The 13,587-nt window shown below is 36.7% G+C and overlaps 1 protein-coding gene across 7 annotated transcripts in view; it reads left to right on the plus strand.

Moving 5' to 3' along the window:
• Positions 1-13,587, plus strand: part of LOC139979360 (kinase D-interacting substrate of 220 kDa B-like) — a 143,696-nt gene that overhangs the window by 74,182 nt on the left and 55,927 nt on the right. For all 7 annotated transcript variants that reach the window (XM_071990069.1, XM_071990070.1, XM_071990071.1 and 4 more), the window contains 3 exons: positions 617-715; positions 4,124-4,222; positions 11,126-11,224. In XM_071990069.1, the coding sequence (XP_071846170.1) occupies positions 617-715; positions 4,124-4,222; positions 11,126-11,224 (297 nt within the window). The remainder of the gene's footprint in view (positions 1-616; positions 716-4,123; positions 4,223-11,125; positions 11,225-13,587) is intronic.

Here is a 13,587-nt window from a genome sequence, read left to right on the forward strand (position 1 = left end):
GCATTGGCCAAGTGTATAAAATTTGGATGAATAAATTGCTTTTAAAAAAATTAAACAGGGCAATAATGGTGATATTGCTTAAATGTAAATAGACAAAGTGAGTTCCATACCAGTGCATTTAAGTCGTCAAAATAATGATGTCTGTAGATTTGCCAACTACCGCAGTTTTACTGTGGGACTGTGGGTTTTGTGTACTATCAGCTCACAATATGATCTCCAGATCTCACATGCATGCAAATATCGTATAAGTAGATTTACATGGAGTTGTAGAAAATTTTATGTAAAAAGGATAAGAGACATTTGAAAAAGTCAAAGATAGCTGACATACAATTAAAGAAATACAATATGCTGAAGACAGATTGTTAGTATGAGAGAATGATGAGGTTTATTTGACTTATAAACCATTTTTAAAATCACAAGGTTTTGGGGACAGTAATCTCCTGGAATTTTTGTTTTGTTTTAAATCTCCAACTTTGAACCATTGTATAGAGTTGGCAGCTAGCATTGTAGAGAAAGGGAGCCTGTTGACATCACTGAACCATTTGCTGGAAGTGGTACATACAATGGATTCATACAACTGTGTATAATTATTCTTTTTCTCCGATTCATCATCTAGGGTGGACAGACTGCTCTCATGTGTGCTGCTCAACTGGGAAACCTAGATCTAGTCAAGGAATTGTTACAAAGAGAGGCAGATGTCAGGGCTATGGATGAGGTGAGATTAATGTTTTATATACATGTACTTGTCAACCCTACGCCCCACCTCTTTCATGCCCCTTCCCTCAGGAGTTGTTCAATCTGGAGGGGCAGCTGGTGACAGCACAAACTCAAGGGGCAGTGGGAATTATGAATTTAATGTGAGGGGATAAACCAGAAAAGTTATTTCAAAGCATTCCAGCCAGATTGGATCTTAATAATAATAAAATTTATAAATCGCCATCATCCAGAAAAAAGTGATTGCTCAAGGCATGTACAATGATAAAACACAAACAACATGCGCCCCCTGATCAAAGCACAGTTTGAAAAGATGATCTTTTAGTCTTTCTTTAAAAGAGTCTACCGGATTGTGTATACCACAAATTCAAGTATTTGAATGTTTTTAAACGTATGGGCACCTTATTACCTGTTTGATTCTTTGACAGAGGCAATATGAACCGGTCTCACCGCTCTTCATATGCTGGTTTGTGTTACCAACATAAAGTGCATTGCTCGGTTAATAGGAGGGTAAATACCATGGAGAATAGTTCTTAAGTAACTTTGCGCATGTTAATTTCATAATGATAATTATTTGAGCATCTCTTATTGCCAATTGCCTGTAAAGTAAACTTTATCAACATGAAAGAAAAATTAACAAAGTAGACGTTTTCCTTTATAAACACCCTAAAGAAGGACGTGAAAGATACATGAATTGAACCTCCCCCTCCCTCCTCCTCCTCCCCCCCCCACAAAAAGAAGTATAATAAATTGAATCCAGTTGATAAATTGACTCGCATTTCATTCAGCTGGAATGCATACACGTTTATTGAATTCAAATGGTTCCCCAATAAGAGAAAAACGTTCAAGAACACTCAAAGAATTTGCATTTCAAGTTGATCAAAATTGCCAAGAATTGTTCCCTTTTTTCCCCCTGATGCCAAAAAGGTACTTTCCTGTGGGAATCATAATTTTTGCAACTGCAGCATTTGCCAAAAAAATAAAAAAAAATGTGAAAAGTGATTTAAAAATTTGTTGTCAACAAAATTGCCAATAGTCTCTAGAATACGAAGTGAACGATTCATTTAAAATTTTCATTTATGCTGAATCACAGCTAGTGCATGATCTTGCAATGCAATTTCGGTATATATATCTAAGTATTCTGTGTTTTTTTAGTTTATAATTATGGTAAATTTTCAAAATAGTATAAATCATGAGGGAAAACAGGAAATTAGGCTTTCACATATTGAAAAGAAAATGAAAAAGTTATTCCTGTAAAATGAAAGCTATTATATCATATAAATTATTTTTGATTATTTCCATCCCTTTTATTTTGTTTTGTATGAATGGAGGTTCTTACTTGTCTTACATGTTGCATTTATCGAGATGCCGGCAGTTCGCTTCGCTACAGCCGACTGCACGGACCACTCGTAAGATATTCATGTCTGATATTTGACCACGCAGAGTTTGTCTGTTTGTTTCTTTAAAAACGTATAGCCGAGGCCACCCCCCCCCTCATCAAAATGACAGTAAAGCTTGATCCTATCAGCGAGAATTGAAAAATAATCCTGTCAATAAATACCTTCCGTAAAGACTGCATGGTAAAGCCATTAGCAATACATTCATATGTTTGGTGAGCTTCACTGGCGTGAGTAGACACAGTGACCGAACCACGCCAATAATTCCACTCTGGCTTTTAGTATGCCAGGGTGAACTATAAAACCAACAGCTAGATATTTTTCAAGAAAACAAGGACCTAGCCGAGATCTCTAATTACGAGAGGAGATACAAACGCACCGTGCGATTGATGGTGATGTTGGTCGCATCAGTAGTGCTCAGTGATTTTATAAAACTAGTTTTCCGGTGCGTGAACTCTCCTTCCGAACTCGTTGACGGATGGTTGCACTATCCGTCTCTCGCTGTCAACCCGCATTTTTCTCTCTGATATTGAACGATTGATTTTACAACTGGAATAACATCAGTTTCATACCACTGTTGAATCTTGTGTGTTTGTGAACCTGTGCGATTTTATATTGACTCGAGTTGACTGAAGTCATTGTGTCGAGGATTATTTTTCGGAACAGTGGTGATGACGTCGTAACTAATTTGCGAATATTTCTGGAGCAACTTATAAGGCAACGCAAAAAGGAGAATCTACATGGTCGGAACAGAGACGTGTAATTTCAAGAAGATATCGCACTGAGCAATAATTAAACTCAACAACATTTTTGGTCGAGTGATAAATACTTTTAGTTTTGAAGACCGTAAAAAGTGGAATATATGATGCCAAGATTTCTCAGAAAAACCCCCTCCCTACCTATGACCTTTTCGATGATTGTATACGTATGAAACGTGCTATTATTATCTTTTGAAGATTTGAGAAGCACTGTGCAGGAAGGACGTGCATTTATTAATAATAGGCCATCTGTACTGGGATTAGTTTTGTATACATGTAGGGATCGTCATGGGGAATAATTATTGAAAAACACAAGGATTAATAAAAGTTAAAAAGATGTTCTTTTAGCTACCCGGCCTTTGTCAGGTTTCTTGGAATAGATGAAATCTCTATCACAGATGAACCGTGTGCATTGCCTCATGAATCTTATTCAGTCTGTTAAAGTCCTTTCCAAGTACTATCTGTTTCAACTGTATCCTGAAAGGTTAATCCCATTTCTCCTCGGTTGGCATTAATTCGATCACGTACAGTCCGACTCTAATGCTATCAATGTCATTGGATTATCGTCTTTTGCCAGACTTCTCGCTCTTATGTTTCCACTTCTGTCTCTCTGTCATCACGAATACAAACCGAAAAAGTTGGTCCATGTAGAAGGATGTCAAAAAATTAGTGCCTCGTTTTTGAAGAAATATGTTTTTGATCACCCTTATTTTGGGAGAGGCATTCGAGAGTCATCTCCATCTTACGGAGATGAATCTGCTACTTTCCCGATTTTTGTCATTATTCTAGAAAATTAAAAGCCAATTCCAGTTCACGTTTATATCATTTTTCCGTGCCGTTCCTTGGATGTTAGTTCCGTCCGGGAAGACGTGTTCCTTTCAGGAAGCGTTCCAGATACAAACTTGGTGTACTTCGGAGGTCGTTTCAGATTGTTTCGCAGAACTGCCGTCACACGCAGTACCCATCCGCACCGTCTCCTCCTATTACGCCCTCAGAGTCACCCTCGTCAGTCAAACTTTGCTGTTAGTTTATGTAACTCAGCCACACAGCGCACTGTTTATTTTTATTTTCAGGGCAGGGATTCGGTCCATTGGTTGAATGCATGTCATGGGAAGGTTGTCGCCCCCTTGTGCTTCGAAACTGACACAGTTTGGAGCCGAAGAACATTGATTAACATTACTGAACGCTCGTCGTTGTCGGTGGGATTTCAGTATCATGGGATTTCAAGCAACCTCTTCTTACATTATTTTACAGGACAAGTGGACGCCATTGATTTTTGCAGCCCGAGAAGGTCACCTGGATATTGTGAAGGCTTTGGTCGACAAGGGATCGGTCATCGACCATGCTGATGTGGTAGGTGTTCAATATCAATGACTTATAAGTTTTGTATAAAATGGTCAGTTTTTCAGTTTGCTCTATTTCTCTGAAGAAAAAAATCACAAGTTTTGGATTGTTGCCTACTTCAAGTATAGAAGATTAGTCTTTTGTTTTATAGAATAGTATTTATTTTTTTTCTTGAAAGATCATTAGAGATTTTGATGTTTATAAGTTACCCCTTTGTTTTATCATATTGGTGAGCACACAATTGTAGCACCAGATCAGTATGCTGTTAAAGCATTATTTAAAGTAGGTTTGAAATTGTTTTTATAACCTTCATTGTACAGTATACTAAGCTTCTCAAGGGATAACAATACAGATGTAGGTTACAGTATTAGCATAACCATCTGGGGGGGGGGGGGATAGGGACCTCATTGGATCGGAAGTAAGTAAAAGAAGCAGGAGGATTCTGATACTTTGTTATTTTAGAATCTCTATCAATTCCCATTTTTGGAATGCTCCATCTTTTGTATCAGTAGAGTTTAATGTCAGAGATCCAGCTAAACAAAATACCCAAGAGGGGCATTAGCTTAAAAAATAGGTTATTCTGTGGGAGGGAGGGTGGAGGGGGTTTTAAATGAGTGAAGAGGTAAGGCAGGGTCATTGAGGAGATTTGTCAGAATATACCCAGATTTCTTAGGAGCAACAAAAATTATACACATCAATTTGCATTACTCGGTCAAATTAGAGAATCTATTCCCTCTCAATGGGTGTATGTTTGTTTATACATATGTCCAACTGCTGCACACTTTGTGTGTGTGTGGGGGGGGGGTGAGGGAGAGGAGGCGGAAGGGGGATGTTTTTTATTTGTACTTATTTGGTGCCTCGTGCAATTGATCTTGGCTAGTTTCCTGACAAATTGCTCGTCTGCCTTGGAAATGTTGAACTGCCTTTTTCTCATCCTGAATGGGGAAGTCTATATATCGAGTGTTTGACGTTAATTCCCAGTAGAGGTGGCCATACTCTTATTTCTAGGATGTGTTTATATACACTGTCAGGTATTTTGTCCAAAGGAAGAGCTAACAAGGAAAAAGAGAGATCTGTTTCGTTTGCACAAGTAGAATTTAACGATTTTAACATTATTTTGGAAATTGGACGTGCAGCAAAGCTGTGTAAAATGATCAGGTGGGGGGGGGGAGGGATAAAAAAAAGAAAAAACAAAGAAACTCTTGTGAGAAGTAAGGTAAATGGATGATGCAGTGATAGGCTCAATGACGGTATGAGTTAATTGATTTGCAATTTTCCGGCAGATTTAAGTTGAACTAAGTAGAGTACTGTGTCAGTGTTTTCTTCAGCCGAGAATTCTGTGTGTCTGACACTTTTCCATTCTACCATCTTTGCTATATTTTATGTCTGACGATTCGAATCTCGTTACATGAGTACAACCGACTCTGATATTTCGATAAGGTGTTTAAATTAATTGCCAGCTGAACGGTATGATTCATACAAATAGTAAGGGCAAATCATGTTATTTTAAAATATAACGGTTGTGACGATCTCGCATATTTTTCTCTGTGGTTTTGTTCCATCCGTCGGCTGTGTGATTTTGTCAATGGGTTGACCAGATTCCGCCAGAATAGAAATATAGAAATATACTTGTAATGGTCAGCAGTCAAACAAGGAAGGAAAAATTGACCTTCTCGCAAGCGTTGAAGTTAACTGTTCCGCTAGTTGGGTGGAATTATCCATGAAAGTGTCTCAAAATACAAAAATTGATGTTTCCTTGTTTCACTGTGGCAGTTTTGGCCGTTTCCCGTTAAGGCTCTGTAGATTAAAATATGCTTTTGAAAAATTGGTCACAATTTTGACTTTAAGAACAAGGCAACTACAGTGTCTAACAGTGCAGCTACATATGTATAACACATTTAAGGGGAGTTACAGTTACAAAGTTACAGTACACCACCAGTTTCATACTGTGCAAATGTTCTATTCAGAATCAGGAAATAATTTATCCCGTATTTTATAGCAAAATGCTGTGCAAAATGGGCAAATTGCTTTGTAACTGTGAAGATGTTTAGCAGTGTTTGTACACAGGAATTAAAGTAGTTTATAAGGGACAAAGTTCAGAGACTTCAAACAGCTACGCAAAATGTCAACACTAACTTATTCCCTGTAGTGAACAGTCTGAACACAAACTTATTCCCTGTAGTGAACGCTAACTTATTCCCTGTAGTGAACAGTCTGAACACTAACTTATTCCCTGTAGTGAACACTAACTTATTCCCAGTAGTGAACACTAACTTATTCCCTGTAGTGAACAGTCTGAACACTAACTTATTCCCTGAGAATTACAAACTTTACTCTGTGGCATTCATTTCTTATTTCAGTTTCAATGCAAAGAACAATTGAAGTGATAGAAAGAAAATAACCTGATACTTACTAGCTAAGCATGATTAAAAAAGCATAAGTAATATTATTTTACGTGTGATTTTCATTGCTAGTAAATTGGTTTACATTATAGCTAACCATAGCATTGTCTCCTAAATGGGATAAATCTCCAGCTCGTTCAAATTAAAAATATTATATACAGTATAGCACTAATACAATGTCTGAGAAATATTTTATGTAATACTCACTTAAGGATCGATAATTAAAATTTGTTTTTATGAATATTTCAGACAAGCTTTAATATATATAGTTCCCCAAGGGAATTTGTAACTTGAGCAGTTTTAAGAAAACGTAGAGGAAATAATACCGTACCCATTACTACGAGCCTGCACTACGAGGGCTTAGATACCAATAGAGTTTCCATTTTAGACTACAGTAGATTATCAGAAGAGAGTGTCATGGGTAGAATATTAGAAATTTATCCTAGCTAATTTTGTGTAAACAGAAAGTTTGGTGGACAGAGCAATGTGTGGTTTTAGTCGCCAAGCTTGGAATGTTAATTGTAAGCTCTTCTTATGAAGACTGAAAATGATTTGCATTTATACTTTTCGTGGAGGTTTTGCAAAAATGATTGGGCCCCCAAATTTCTTGGAATAGAGAAATAGAGAAATGAGATTTGAAATTTTAGCTTCCTGATCGGAAATAATGAGGTGATAATGAAATTATTCGAAAACTTATCTCCAGAGATTATTTTGTTACTGCAGTACTGTACATGTTTTCAAATTTGTTAGTGACAGCCACTTGTTGATATTCAGTGTAGGGAATGTATTAAGGAAGATATTTGGGGTAGTCACTAGTCAGTTACATGCATTGCTTGATAGATCACCCCTATTTACATCACTTACATGTCTCTCCAGAACAACTGCACTTTTGCTCAGATACCATGTTTAGTGCATCTGGCAACTGTAAAGCATGCATAGAGGGTTCAATGTGTCAGAGAGTTAAATGCACTATTGTAGCTTAATTTCTAATGTGAATTGGAGATGCCTTTGTGCATACACCATGTTAATTGTGAACATGACAAATGAATCCTTATTCTAATTGGAATAACAAAGTTATGAAGTTGAGAAAGAGAACCTGCTTGGAACTGTAACTAGATTAGATGACAAATAATATTTGACATCTACGTATCATTCCAAAACTGGCATTCAAACTGTAAGCTCTTATTTCGAGCAATACTCAAAATGATGTTATATAATATTCATATTCTATTCATGTATATGATATATATGAAATGTCAGCTATAGGGGTCAACAGTGACTAGCCTCAATAAAGCCAAAATAATTATCACTTCCAGTATGTCACTAATGTCATTGTACACAACTCCACACAACCATTAATTGAGGCTAGCCGGGATAATGTTCATTATGTTGGACCGAAATTACTCAACAGTTTCTTGTTCGAGTGGATATAAATCAAAAGTCCAGTATGAAATGTTTCCAGAAAGGTAATGAGGAGGGTAATGAAGAAGTTAGCATGCATAGACTCTATATGTGTGACCTGACGAATTCACTTTGGCTTCGGCTTTGAGTACAACGTTTCTGTATGCTGCCACGTTGAACAAATCTAACCCTAGTAGTAATTACCGACTTTGCGATCCGCGTTATAGTCATTGCTGACTTTGCTCTCCGCGGTTCCCCCTCACAATTTTGCAAGGTCGGTAAGAGTGATTCCAGAGATTTCCCTTTCGGGAGGCCAAAAAGGTACTGGCATTAGTAGCAATTGATGAAACCTAGCATATGGGAGATCCTGTGTTCTATTGAGCTGGCCGGCCAAAAGTAAGCTGGTAAGGTCTTTCAGATTTAAAAAAAAAAATAGGCTAAAACTGTCAGTTTGTGAATATACAGCCACCCGACATGATGTTTAATGGCGTGATGTGGCTGCTCAGCGTCTTAAAATAAAATACCCTCCAGTCCCATATTCAAAATATAGTTATTGGTTAATAACTGTATATCTAAATAATTTACATACCAAGCTTCATACTGTAGTTCATAATCATCTTTCAAGGGATCTAAGTTATCTTGATGTTTGTACCTTTTGTATATATGTTATTTACATACGTACATATTGTATACATTATAACATGCCAAGGTATCAAGCTCATATGATGATAACATGTAACTGCATTCTTTAATGACTGATTTGACCCAGTTTGTATTGCTTCGATTCGGTTGATGCTAGTATCTACGGAAATCTATGAAACACAATTCCACAACACGTTTTTTGGTATGGTAGCGAAAAGAATTGATTCCTTCTGCAATGAATGTATCAACAAAATTTTAAATGTTATGCAGTGATAATTAGAAGGGTATTTGGTTCCTCGTAGTGTGCTTCCCATCTACAATCGATCTTAGCTTTATCAAACATTGATTATTATTTGCGTTATTAAATTAAAGCTTGAAGTTCTTGCATTTTCAACATCACAGAGCAAATACAGTATCTCTTGATCCCTCACATCATTCTTTTCTTTCTAAATTCTTGTTTAGAGCAAAATGAACATATGTGTCAGTCAATGCCATGTGGGTGCGTGTGTGTGTATGTTTGTTGAAGGAGTATGTATGTAGCAAGTGTTGCACTGGCTTGGCTTGTAAATGCTATCTTACAAAGTAACAAAACTCTGGCTTTTTCTGATATACTTCGAAAGTAAAGCTTGGGTGAAGATATGTAGTGTATGGATTCACCTGTAATACCTTAGTATGTATGCCCGAACTAATGTTTTCTGTGGAGGTCCTCAAGGTCATTTGAGATCACCACATGGTCAAAGTCTGAAAACCTTTTCAAATAGAGAAATGTCCAAAAGTAAAGCATGAATGAACTTGATAAAAGTTTTAGTTCTACATGAATCCAAGAAGCTTACTGATTATTTATCAAGTCAACCATTATGGTCAAAACTTGAGAATCTGGTACACATTTGTACATTATGCTCCTGTATGTAAAATCCCTGGCAATCACTATGTCTGTTGGCTTCTGGTTTTGTTATTGCCATATATATCACCACCACCAACCCTCCCCCCCCCCCAAAAAAAAACACGTAAAAATTAATACAGAGAATAGTTTCATCAGATGACAAATTTGAAAGCCAATTATATTTCAACATTATACTATACTTTATGTAAAATTAGTTTGCTTCCCTGTACATCTGTAGATAAAATCTTGCACAATCGCAGGGACATCTCACTCCGTTGCCAGAATATTTATTGCGAAAGTCGTTTACATCGCCGCGTATTATACGACACCGCTAAAACCGGCCCAGACGAGCGCTGCTGCTGCCTACAGATCTAACTCCCTGGACATAACTCTCTAATAATAAATTCCTCCACCCTTTACTTCCGATGTGATGAAAGCATTTTGCCAATGGATTATTTTCCGAGTGGCTGCACCTCTTGTCATCTTATTTAATTCATGACTACTCAGGCAGGAAATATTCCCCCTTCATCATCATCATCATCATCATCATCATCTTTGCCTGGAGATATTACAGAACTTCCCCCGTAAACAGACACATGTTTGCCAACGGCAAATTGAAAGTAGTGTGTTGGCATATACGTGTAGGCCATTGCAGCTGTGCATGATGTATATACTGTATATTGCAATGCTGGGGATATGAGATACTGTTTGTTCATGTACAAAGTGTATTACAAGACCCTATGTAGGTTAGGATACGGAAGATGATGTTACCACATACGTGCGTAATATTTTTAGACTTGAGCCGTAATATTAACACGGCATGGATGGTGTAAAACGTCGACAGTTCGATAAAAATATGAGAGGCCGAAAATGGGAGGCTGTGATAAGGGAAACCTAATGCAGTTCTTTCCCTCAGCAGGATTTGGGATTTTCATTTCTCTATTTACAATGATGTGGCAATTGTTATGCATTATTCATTAGATATAAACGACAGTAGAACTTGTCAGTTTCTTCAGAGGTCCCTTTTGAAAGAAAAATTAGTAGATAAACCGACACCTCTTTTACTATTTTGATAACTCACAAGGAATTAAACCATCAAATACTATATACAGCAGTTGAGATACTATTAAGGCTGGACTGAAATTTCTTCTAGATTTCACATTTAATAGTTCTGACATTTGAATGTAAAGAATATATGTTCCTGGTATTTCATGCTTTAAACTCTGTGTATGCGGCTTGGAAGTGATTTTTGCAGTTAATGCAGTCAAACCTTCAATAGTTGTATCAGCAATGGAGAGATGTAGATTCACTTTTCTGTGTTTTAATGATACATTCAACTAAATTTAGTAAACAGTTAATATGAAATATTCTAATTATATATTTTTTTCCCTGTTTAGGGTTTCCTTGTACGTGTTCAGCTTTCTTTAGCATCACATTCTGCCATGATTTGCTTCTATTTACGTCGACAATAATATATATGCAATTCCAATTTTCCCTGGAAGTCAGCTGTTATTTGCAGTAACAACCATAGTTCTTAGCAGAATGTTCTGTTTTTTATCATTTTATTAATATTTATTTTTGCAGAATGGCTGGACAGCCCTTATGTGGGCTAGCTACAAAGGACATGCCAACGTTGTTATTGAACTTCTGCTAAGAGGAGCCCAGCCGAATGTCCAAGCTCACGTAAGTCAACCATGCACAGAGTCATTGATGCCTTCAGTTGTTAGTGACTCTCCTTTAAAGTTTGTCTTCTTCATTGTAGTCTTCCAAACAACTGAAGAACTTAATTAAGAATCACTCTCAGATTCGGTGGTCCTTTGATGCCTTCAGAATTGGAGTACATGGTTGTTTAACTCAATACTCTGTATGTATAGATGCAACGTGATGAGTAGTGTAGCCATAATTATTACCTGAGGCGGCGGTTAAAGGTCATTTGAGGTGAACAAAGGTCAGAGTCTTAATAACCTTATGACGTCAAAGGAAAGCTTGGAGCGACTTTATATTCAGTAATTCTATCCATCTTAGTGAGTACAAGAACCGTATCGTTTCCATAGAGAGCAAAGGTCATTTCAGGTCAAGGGAGGTCAATGTCTGAAAATTTTGCATAGATGGTAACTTAAATCAAAGCTGAGATGAAACTTCATACACTATATGTTGATCCACTTTAGTGAGTAGCAGATTGTCTTTCTATTGTTTTCCATATAGGTCAAAGGTCATCTGAGGTTAGTTAAAATGTGGGCATGGATTCACTGGTTTTCTGGTTGGTCAGTTTCATTTGAAAAGTTACCATGTGTGAATGGTTTCAAACCAAAGTTAGCCAAAGTGGTTCATATGTATGGAACTCTTGTAATCTCAACTGGTCTGTATTAAGAATACTTTAGAAGGTACCTCACCCCTAATTTCAAATCTAGTGCCAACCATCCTTAAGTTAGTAATGCAAATATAGGCTAGTACCTAATATACCTCACCCCTAACTTCAAATCTAGTGCCAACCATCCTTAAGTTTGTAATACAAATATAGGCTAGTACCTTATATACCTCACCCCTTATTTCAAATCTAGTGCAAACCATCCTAAAGTTAGTACTACAAATATAGGCTAGTACCTTATAAAACTCTCAGGGGTGACGTATCTTCCCTTCATCCGACTATAGAGACCCAAACGTCTTTGGGATTAATGCTGAAAGATATTGTCAGGGGGCAGGATTCAATTGTTCTTTACTTTGTGACTGAAGAATTTCCTCCGTCATCAAGTGAAAGCCAAATCCGGGCGGCTGTTTTGTCACTAGTATATATGCATATATTAATGAATACATTATCATCTTTTACCAGTGGAGTAAAAGCAACAATGTTTCTCTCAATATGATTTTGAAAAAAAAAGACCCGTTTAGTAAGTTCTTATGTGTGCTCTTCATTTCTTTATCGAAAGAGGAAACAGAAGCTTCTTATGACCAAATTCATTTTCACAAACTCTGGAATGGGTAGTTCAAAGGATGATAAACATAATATTTCATGGAGTTAATAGAGTCCAATTGCAAAGTATATCACTGGGTCAAGGAGCAGCTCCATTTCCCTCCCCTGTCCTGGCCCGTGGATCAAAATTAAGCACAATTGTTGACCAATGTCCCTCTTGGTGAGAGGTCTAAGGGGAGGGTCTAAAGGGTGGTCATCCTTTCACTTTCAGAAGTTATGTTTGATGAAGGGGGGGCGGGGGAGGTCCTGACAAATGATTAGTTAATGATAAGCAAAACTAAATTTATATAGTACAAGTTTAAAATATGTCCACCGGTATGACCCCCGTTTATGGTCTCTTTGGATAGAGCAATGAAAATTGGTATAGCTTAGTTTTTGCTAAAGCTGTATTCACACATTTAAGTTAAAAGCATTTCTTTTTTAACCATATAACAAAATGTGATATTTATATTTCAAGAAGAAACAAGCAAAACAATGCTGAATTTCAATAATGCAATATTGCCATCTAGCAATAATGGAATACTGCCACCATCTAGGTGGATTTCTCATTGTACATGAGGCCACCAGAAATTTCCTTTTTTTGTCTTCTTTTTATTTTGTCAATATGTTTCTTTTAGTGGTTGAACAGATTAAGATGAGCCTTAACATTGGGAAGAACATATATCCAGGAGGGATTAAAATAATTTATTTGAAAATTCAATACTTAAATAGTTTGTGTACTTAGTCAAACTCTTTCATGTTCAACATTGCTGATATGAATTTGTATTTGAAAATCTGATAGGAAAAGTTTTTTTTTTTTATGTGGTATATCATATATGTGTAGATCATCAAGATACAATAAAAGCATTTCGTTGTGTAATATCATATGCACAGGGACTTACTACACTGGTATGTCTTAAATAAAGTATCTAGGAACTTGTGTGTATTTGTTTACCCTTTTAAGTTGCCCATTTCTGGTAATTTATGTACCTTGTATGGCTATTAAGCTTTTAATTATTTTGGTTATCACATGGAGTAGTACTCTGTTATATAGACTGTTGTACAGTAGCTGCATGGCTTCAATTGACTGTACTGG

This window comes from Apostichopus japonicus, chromosome 14, assembly GCF_037975245.1.
Source record: "Apostichopus japonicus isolate 1M-3 chromosome 14, ASM3797524v1, whole genome shotgun sequence".
Taxonomy (NCBI): Eukaryota; Metazoa; Echinodermata; class Holothuroidea; order Aspidochirotida; family Stichopodidae; genus Apostichopus; species Apostichopus japonicus.